Genomic DNA, 10,411 nt, shown 5'->3' on the forward strand with positions numbered 1-10,411 from the left:
TTGTATTTTGAGATGGTGGTAAACCAAAGAAACTGGTGAAAAGAAAAGTAGAAGTATTGAGAGCATTTTCCTCTATTTTATTGTTTGTTCCTGCATGCTGGTTCTAAAGTTCTCTGTCTTGTGCAATCATTCCATTTAATTTACCCCTTCTTTATCGGAAGTGCTTGTCCTTGCTGTGCAAACTGAGAGAGACTCGACTTTGAATTCACAGTGTTGTTCTGTGTATCAGCAGCAGAGGGTGCTGAAGCAGCAGGGAAAAAGGCCATAACAACAAAAGAAACCACTTTTGTGACTTAACAATCTATAATTTATAGTAGATGTGCAGTCCTGATTTTAGTGTATCTTGCACTTCATATTAATTCCCACTTTAGGGATGTTGCACAAATCTGCCTCTTATGCTTTGTAAGAGTATTCCATGTGCTTATCCCTACTAACTGATTTTGGCTGTGTGAATAGGTTTGTCATGCATGACTGTTCACCACTGAATGTGTGGATGCAAATCGAAGTGTACTGCTAGGTCAGATAATTAATTGCCAGCTACAGTGATTCTGATTATGTTTTACAGAAAATACCTGTCGAATTGACAGGAAATTGATCATTATTCACTTACCTCTTGAAAGCCCAGAGCTCTAAGAATAAAGGAATAATTTATAGATAAAATAATGACAGAACAAAGAACTAATTTTGTTTCCTTTAATTCACGTAGGGCGATAAGTCTGTCAGAGTTATGCGTTCGCTGTTGGCAGCCCAGCAGACATTTGTAGATCGGCTGGTTCATGTAATGAAAGCAGTGCAGCGTGAAAGTGGGAATCGTAAGAAAAAGGTAACTACAGGATTGGAAAACTTATCTCTGGCTACAGTTTGACAATAGGAATCTTAGTTTTTCACTAAAAATTCTTAGCACTGAGGTTTACAACAGATGCCCATCTGTTCTGCAATAATTTAGGTAACTTTAAAAAAGCTTCGGAGAGGTTTAGATGAGTCAGAGTTCCAAAGTGTTCTTAGAGTTTTGTAAATGGAAAATGGAAGAGGCCCTTGAGAGAAATCTTGGGATATTTTGGCAAACAGAAGATACAAGAATAATTGAATGTTGATGATATATCTGTGAATAAGCTGTGGGGTGTGTGGAAAGACCAGCCACGGTTATTGTGGTGTGAGAATTGTGCCAGGGTGGGTAATGAAATTTTACTAGCAGCAAGGTTTCATTTCTTCCAAAAGCAGCAAAACTATTCGAAGTTGTAAGAGTATCAGAACTTTGCCTTCTGTTGCATCTAGAGGAAAAGGATTTCCATCATGGGTGCATTTTTAAGCAGCTTTGCCCTTATTCTAAGTGAACTTGACGGAGAGGTATGGGGAGGAGGTGGGAATGCCAAAGGGACTTTTGTTCTTGTATTTTCTTTTCCTCTGTCATACATCAATATTTTTAAACATGTTTTTTTCTCAGTGTAATGACTTTTGTCACCTTCTTTCTTTGAATCTGTGGGGTGTATTTGTGCAGGAAAATTCGTCTTGCATCATTTTTGTGAATATTCTGTGTATCAGTAATAATGGTGTAATCACTAAACGAGGAGAGTTTTTCAGTTCATAAGAATGTATTTGCTTATACAATATACTGTAGTGTTCTGTCATATATTCTCTTATAATTGTCAGGAGATTTCTGTAGAACTAAGAAACACATGGCTTTGATTTTGGAGTTAAAAACTATCTAGCAGCAATTAACCACTAGGAGTATTCCTAACAGTAGTGGGCTAACTTGCTGTGTGTTTGTGCCTATTATATTCAGTAGGGAAGAAGACTAGGGACTTAGGTATTTGACCTTTATTATGTAGGGTACACCAAGTGTAAAGTACTTGAAATTTGACTGGTACTGTGTTTCTGGTAACTACAGGTGTAGGAATGTAGAGCACACCCTGAAAACAGATCTGTGCAAGCAGTTGGCAGTTTGGTTCATTAGTGGTAGTGGATGTCCTTGAGTTTACGGATGTAAGGGATCAGAGCTAAAGAATTGTGTCAGGTTTCTGAAACAGAGCTAACACTTGATACTGGTATAGAAAATAAATCATCCTGCTACTTGTGCAGACAATTTAGAAATAATTTTTTAGCTGTTGTGCCTGGCACTTATAAAACCGCTTGATTGTGCTCAGACTAGGCAGAATATCTGCTTTCTTATTCAGATTACTGCAAATGGAGGATTTCTGTTTCACAGGATTTTAAGAGTGACACCTTTATATTTTGGAAGAGACAAAATATTTAATAAATTGGATATTTACTAGTAATATAATCTTTGTTAAAAGACTTTTAACTGTTCATAAGTACCGAGTATGTTTTATGGTATTGTTTTTTCTTTCACAAACTTTTATTCTTTTAGAATGAGAGGCTTCAGGCATTGTTAGCAGATAATGAAAAGATGAATTTAGCAGATATGGAACTCATTCCACTTCCTCTGGAACCTCAGGTGAAAATTAAAGGGATAATCCCTGAAAAAGCCACACTCTTCAAGGTAAATGAGTTCTTCTGAATTGCGAAATACAAACAAATCATGTGAGCACCAAGCTTAGAAACATCAGCAGAAAGATCTAAAGGGGCTGACATAGTTGAAGCAAAATGTAACTGTAAGGTGCTATTAAAGGGGTTAAACAATTCTTCATTTGCTTTGTGAAACTTATTTAAGTTAATATCCAGGAGGTATTCCCTGCCAATTAAAAAAAATGTTCAAGCTGCTGTGGCAACTTGTGTTGATCTGTCATCTCTAGTATTATGCCCCGAAGTTTCAAACTTTGAAAGGAGCTTGTTGACTGTGATACAGTTTGTGTTTACTTAAGTGATGAACGTTTTTGCATAGTTTTTACTATTCCCTCTCTTGATTTCCCAGCTTTGCATCTCTTCTTTACATAATAGTCTCTTTGAAGAGTGTGCTTTTTCAGTTGCATGCTCTGACACTTCAGGTTGGAGACAACATTGGAAACATCTTATAAAAACAAGGTTTTGCAAACTTGTGTCAACTTTTAGCATTAATATGATTTAAGGGTTGAAGGAAAAATGTTGACAAAAAGACTGCTGGAACAGCAACTAGATGTTTCCTTTCAAGAATTAATGGCTTAACTTGAACAGGGCAAACTCAGGTCAGATAGTCTTCTTTGTATCGGCCTTCTGTAGCAATGTGGAAAATTTAGGACCAAAAAAGAGATATAACTTGTTTCCAAATTAGAAATGGTTTTGATTTTCTGGATTCTGAAAGGTTGGAGATTTCTGTTTAATCTTTCATTCAAATCTTATTCAAACCAAACAAACCCAAACAGGGAAGAACGACTGATTCTTGGTTCTTACTTGAACATCACGTGTAGCTTTGTAGGGCTATTAAAAGAATAATTTTTCCTTTATTTATGGAACCTAATTATTTTGAAACATTCATGGTATATGAAAATCTAATGTGACTGCTCAAATATTAAACTCTACAACATTGATTTTTTTGGTTTTGATTTTGAGAGAAGTGACTTGGTCAGTTGCAATAGATGAAATAATTCATGTAGGTAATCGATACCCTTCAATCCATTTTATGTAGAGAAATTGCAAACAATTAAATTGACTTTCTCAACCTACAATGTAAAAAGGCATTTTTGCTTTTACTAAATGGATTAAGGAAGCAATTAATTGTTTAAGATGTCTTGCCCCTAGCATTTCTTTGATGTTTATCCTATAATGATGTCTCTCTTTGATCTGGTCAGTTTAAATTTGCTTTGTTGTGACCTTTTGCATAGTGCTTCTATGTTGATTGGAATGGCTTGCATACAAACAAAATTTGAATTCTTCTGTCCTTTCTGCTTCTGCTGCTCAGGGAGGCCTGGGTGGAAATGTATCCTTCACATTTCCTTCTAAAAAAGAAAGCAAGCCGTAGGATATCTTTTAAAAACATGCCTAGGTCACAGTTTTGGTAAGGAGGAATGGTATGTTCTATCTGTTGAGTCCTAGACAGGAAATAACCTGGTTTTAGAAGCTTTAGAATTGCATCTTTTATACCAGACTTGAGGAATGTGAAGAGACTTCTGCTACTCACTGCCATGCTCTTGGTATTCAAATGGGACTCTTCTAAACCTTTTTCTAATTGAGTGTGATACTTGAATCCTCTGACCTGATACTTGCTTAATTCACTTCTGATTTTCAGTGCAGTAAACAAGGACTTACGTTTTTAGTCCTCCGCTGTAACATGTTAATGTGAACATTGCTGTGAACCAGCTTAAGTAGAGTAAGTTTTCTTTTCCAGAGTGCCTTAATGCCTGCACAGTTATTCTTCAAGACAGAAGATGGGGGCAAATACCCTGTAATTTTTAAGCATGGTGATGATTTACGTCAAGATCAACTTATTCTTCAGATTATTTCACTCATGGATAAGGTGAGAATCATTAACCCACATCCATGTCCTTCCGTGTTCTTGATTCTTCTCGTCTTGAGCAAGACTGGTGGAAGCTGTTAATGTGGCTTATGTTGCTAATACATTCCAGGGTTTGCAGATCTTAGGTGATTATTTTTTTTTTTAAGAGACAGGCAATGGTCCTGTGTAGATTAAAAAAAATAACTCAAATTGAGAAACAGGCTTTCATTCATAACTGATTTCAGTGTAGAACAGTGGCGATCAATGTCCAATACATATTCGTTCTAGAAACAAGCTGATTTCTATTGCATTTATCTCTGCTTTTTTGTGTGTGTGTTTTTTTTCCCCAGCTGTTAAGAAAAGAGAATCTGGATTTGAAGCTGACACCCTATAAAGTGCTGGCAACTAGTACAAAACATGGTATGAGTACTTGTCTGAAAATACAGTATTGGGAATCATCTTCTCCTTCTGTTCATAGGCTTTTGTGACACTAAGCAAAACACCTCTCATTAAAATAGTACAGCATTCTAAAAAGGAGATCAAATGTGTTAAGAAAAGCTTGTTGCAATATAAGTCATGGAAGTAGACAACTGGAATGACCACAGTATTCCATAGGTGAATTATGTTCATGTAAGAAGTCCAGTCTGGATTTTGGAGTATGTGACAATCAGTAACGTTAATCTTTGCTCCTAGCTTGCTGTGGACAAATAACTTCTAACATTCCTATTTATAGATCTTTGCATGAAATGGAGGAAAAAATAAGACAAAATAAAATTTGGCTATGCTTTTAGATACATTCTAGATAAAGATTTAGAAAACCATTGAATTATTTTTCTCATATTTTAAAACCTGGAGCAACAGACTTTTTGCAAACTAATTTGGTGTTAATTCGCTTTAAAACTACTGCGTGCAGAAAATTCATACAAAACGTGTCTTTTTTTTTTTCCAATGATCAGCAGTTGGCTGAAAATGTATCAGTGTTGTCCTTTAATAAACATGTGTTGTAGAGTAGCCTGAAAGTTCTATACATTGGAGATTTTGGATTTTTTGGTTGTTTTCTGTTACAGGCTTTATGCAGTTTATCCAGTCCGTACCAGTTGCAGAAGTTCTTGCTACTGAGGAAAGTATACAGGTATGTGATGGGGGACTTTTAAGTAATCTTCTGGTCAAACAGTATAAATTGCAAGCTTAGATATCATGTAGAAGTCTTTAGTCTCTATCCAAAAATTGGTTTTGTATGTGTTGATAGGACCATAGAAGGGTTTAGGTTGGAAGGGACCTCAAAGATCATCTAGTTCCAACTGCCCTGACATAGATGACAAATTACAGCCTGAAACATTAGGGTATGTACAGCAGATGTTTTACTTAAAGAAAAAAAACCCACCACATTAGTATCTCATGTCCTAAAAATAATACTGTTCAAATAACGGAAGTATAATTCAGTTGTCACAGTGAAGCTCTGACTTTGCTGTAATGATGAATGGAAGGTGCATGACAGTTTTGCCTAATTTTTTTAAGTGTTTCTGTCATTCATTCAGTAGTTTTAGCTTGATGTATAGATCAAAGTATATTAATGGAGGTTTTTTGGATGGAAAAACTAAATAGTTTGTCCATATAATTTTTGAAGCCTGTTTCCCTGCCATGTTGCATGTATAGATAGTATGTGTTTTATTTATTTATTGTGTGTCTTTAATTATTTTTCTTTACTTAGCAAACTTTTTGCAACTTTCATGGAATTGAGCAGGGACACATAATTTAATAGTGACATATAAAATTCATGCTAATTTCAAGCACGGCACACAAGCTAGCAGAGCTCAGCTGGTTGAGATAAGCATACTGAATTGCCATATGAGATATATAGGTAATAGGTTTTTTAATGAAAACACAGCATGTTTATGTTGGATTCAGTTTGTCACAGTAACTTTTTTCCCTTTTTTTGTAGTTAATACTGAAGTTTGCATTTGCACATAGCTTAGTAACTGGGGGACAAAATTAGTAGCTCCCAGCTACCAGAAATTATGCACATTAAAAATACAGAGATTAAAAAATGTTTATAATTTGTCATTATAATTTGCTTAACAAATAAGCATATCAAATGCTTATAATTTATAAAAAATTCTTATTAATCAGTTGCCAGCATCAAGTTGTGTAAGTTTTTTGGGCTTTCCCTTCTGTGAAGGTTGAGATCAACTACAACTACACAGTACTTTCTTAGAAATCCGTTGTAATCTTGGAAATGAACTATTTCTTATTCTACTTCATTACAAATTCTTATAAAATAATATATTTTGAAATGGTTGTGAAATTGCCATTTTGTAATTACTTACGAAATCATATTCCAATCGAAAATAGGTATCCTACTGGTTTGGTTGCTGTGCAGATGTAAGGAGCAATTCTTCCTGTGAAGAATTGCTGATCTAAGTAGACAAGATGACAAAAGAATGTGGTCTAAGATTACTTCACAGATCAATGGCAGAATACATTATAGAACTCAGATTTCCTGTGCCATAAAGCATGATAAAATATCTGGGCATAATAGGCCAAGGAAGTAAAAACTAAATGAACATTTCTAGGTGCTGTGAAAATTTGGTTTATTCTGCACATGTTTAAATTGGGTGTCACAGCTGTTGTGAAGATGAGCACTGTATCTAACTGTCACTTCTGAAAAGGTTTAAAGCAAGTAATCTTACACGGGCTAGTAATGCATATCTGCAGGAAGAAAAAGATGTTTTGATGTTTGAACGTTACTTACCATCTACCAACAGTCTTGAAATTAGAGTTCATGTTTTGGAGGTATTGCTTTTCCAGTCTCCACAGCTTAGCATTTGGATGGCCTGAAGTCTTTTTTTGTTTGTTTGTTTGTCTTTTTTTTGCCTTTTTTTTTTTTAATACATACAGCATTGAAAATTGTGGAGCACTGGAAGTAGATCTCTGGAACCCTATTAACCAGTGAAAAAATTCTTTCTATATTTTGCTTTGAGGTTTCATTTAACAGAATCTTTCTACCCTATCAATTTTTTAAGTATATCTCAGAAGGGCTGGTTCCTCTGTAAGCAAAGATAATTAAAGGTTTCTCCAGTCCTTAAGGCTCTGCTATATGTTACCACAGACTGCGTTTCAAACAAAACCTTCTTAAATAGCCTGCAGGTATCTTCCTTCAGTACCTCCTTATCTTTAGTAAGATTTCCATCATTTTTTCATTAGGATTTTAGTCACATCACCCAGATGCCTAAAGAGCTCCTCTTCCAGTTCTTGCTTACCCTTATCTTTGCTTACTGGAAGAGTGGTTAGGTTTGGATATCATTTATGCTTCCTTTGTCTCAGTCAAGACAAACACAGTTTTCTTCTGAGTAGTGGGAAAGACTGCTTGGGCCCTGTCCACGTTTCACAGGAAATATGAAATTTCCCTTTCATTACTTAGATTTTTCATTTTAAATTCAGCAGCAGTTGGCTGTATTGAGTGATATTCAGACACACAATGCTGATAAAACTTTTAAGAGTGTGTCCCAAATACAGTTACAAATCTGAACCGCCATTCCGATCGGATTTTTTTGCTTATCTGGCATAAACAGATTCCTGTTGAAGTATTTTGCCCTCATAGTTATCAATTACCAACTTTTAATGCATTGTTAATTTTCTGAAGTTGTTAATAAAACAACTTTTCAATTTGAACTTCACATCTGTTTCTATTGACCATAAGAATATGATGATTAGGACAGAAAATAAAACAATACAAGATTAAATTAGATCTTACTAGGGTTTTTGGGAGTAGTTGTTAGTTTAGCAGATTGCAGTAATGGCCATCTGTGGTCTTGAATTAAATCTTTTCTCTAATAATTCTAAAGATCCTGTTTCAGATCATGTGGAGTAACTTAAGTATGTTGACTTCCTCTCCAGAACTTCTTCAGAAAACATGCACCTAGTGAGACAGGCCCTCATGGGATAAGTGCAGAGGTGATGGACACATACGTTAAGAGCTGTGGTAAGTTAATCTTACAGTTGCTAACTTCATATCTGAAGTATAAAGGACAGAGTACATGAGGTATTAAGACATTGGAGTGTGGATGACTGCACACAGGGCACTATGCATGCACCTGCTGTCAGAACCCCTATGAAAAGCATAGTTTTGAGCTTAGCATGTCATACACAATTCCACTCCTCATCCCTCTTTGTTCTCTTCCTGAAAGAGAATAGAAGTTAAATACTCTTTGCTTTCTAGCAATAATCTTACCTCTGCTCTCTCCACATCATGAGTTTGGGCTGTTTGTAACTCGGGAAGATGTAAAACATTTATACGCGAATAAACCGTCTATATTTGAGGTAGAAAATCTTGGTTTGTTTTTAAAACATCTGTGTGGGGTTTTTTTGAAGGGTTGAGGCTGCATTCAACTTCTTCCTTTAATTGGATGACAAGGAAATGTGGTAGTGTAGTTGTTCAGTAAACTGATGGCTGTGTTTAAATGTCACATTTGCTGTGCATTAAATTAACAGCAACTTTATTCTGAGAATAACAAACTCAAAGAAAAAGAATTCAGTTGTTCAACAGCAGTTGTTGTTCTCCTTTCTTTTTCTCTAGCTGATGACATAGTCTTTAGAACTGCTTCACACTGCTACGGTTGGTGGGTGAAAGTATGAATTAAGCCAGTTCAGTTCTAATCAATTTATCTCTGACTGTCTTACTGCATATCTTGTGAATACTGCTGATGTGCACATTCAGATTCATATCAATGTCTAATGCCTGTTTGCAGTTGTCTTGAAATACCTTCAGTTCAAAATGTGTGTTCATTTTGCACAAAATACTTCATCTACCTTTCAAGTACCTTACTCCCAGTACTGAATGAATACAGGCTTTTAGTGTTAGGAACGTAATTGTGTAGAAAGAAATGAAAATCGAGGCAGTGCTGAATAAACTTCAGAGTTACAGTTTATTACTTCATATGTTCTTCATAGTGCTGATAATCTTGATTATTCTTCACCAGCACCACCCTAGTCCTCAGTCTCTGGAATATTCATTATTTGTGAACAAGAACTAAGATAATGTCATATGTTTTTGATTAATTGTGTGGAACTTGTTACTCTCCAGGAAGGATACTTATATTGATGTTTACAATTTACTTGTTACAGCTGGTTATTGTGTAATTACTTACATCCTTGGAGTTGGAGATAGACATCTGGATAATCTTTTGCTAACAAAAACAGGTAATTCTTTTTAGCAGAATAATTTTATAAGAGCAGTTGTTTAATTTCAAATATTTTGGTACTGTTTTCTACATTTTCCTTATGAGTATAACCTGCTGAGTATTGTAGATTAGAACATATTTTTAAAGGTAGAGGTATATTGTCTCATCTAAGGTAATATTTGAGCCAGTGAGTCAAAGTTTAGGTTTAAACTATTAGCAGTGTGAAGTGGCAGTTGAAGAATAAGGAAGCAAATAGATTAATTGCTCTGTAACCACACTGGGAGGCAAGATACAATGTGTATCTGATAACGTGGCTTTGATGTCAGTTAAAGAGCCATTTATACATGTGTAGGTAATGTGTCGTGGTTTAACCTTATCTAGCAGTTAAGTACCACACAGTCGCTCGATCACCCCCCCCCCGCCCCGGGCAGGAGAGTCAGGGGAAGAGACAAGGAAAGCTCATGAAGTTGAGATAAGAACTGTAGAATTATCTATATGAGAATTAATAGTGATATTAATACTAACAATACTACTATTAATAAGTAAGTAAAACAATAGAAAATGGAACATATGATACAATAGCTAACCGTGCATCGACTGACACAGAGCCAGGGCCCACAGCAGTAAGCTGTCCCTGCCTAAGAGCCCCAAAACAGAGTGAAAAGTTGTCCCCCCAACCCGCTAACAAAATGAACCGGAATGAAACACTCTTTTGGCTGCTCTGGGCCAGCCAACAGCACTGTGAAGAAAGGAGCTCGTTCCTGATACCAGCACATTATCCACCCCTTGTTTCATACAATTTACGTCATGCTCAAGTCCCACAGTATTCCATAAATCCTTATTAACCAGCTTCCCCTTTCCC

At 35.8% G+C, this 10,411-nt stretch overlaps 1 protein-coding gene across 1 annotated transcript; it reads left to right on the forward strand.

Moving 5' to 3' along the window:
* Window positions 1-706: 706 nt before the first annotated feature.
* On the forward strand, window positions 707-9,568 carry LOC104511540 (phosphatidylinositol 3-kinase catalytic subunit type 3-like; the record flags this gene model as incomplete). Its single annotated transcript, XM_010154198.1, has 7 exons — window positions 707-823; window positions 2,369-2,500; window positions 4,262-4,390; window positions 4,720-4,789; window positions 5,437-5,501; window positions 8,267-8,351; window positions 9,494-9,568. Coding segments are annotated over 7 exons (673 nt in total), but the record flags the coding sequence as incomplete, so codon positions are not given.
* Window positions 9,569-10,411: the final 843 nt, after the last annotated feature.

The sequence above is a fragment of the Eurypyga helias genome, unplaced genomic scaffold (assembly GCF_000690775.1).
Source record: "Eurypyga helias isolate BGI_N326 unplaced genomic scaffold, ASM69077v1 scaffold39446, whole genome shotgun sequence".
In the NCBI taxonomy this organism is placed as follows: Eukaryota; Metazoa; Chordata; class Aves; order Eurypygiformes; family Eurypygidae; genus Eurypyga; species Eurypyga helias.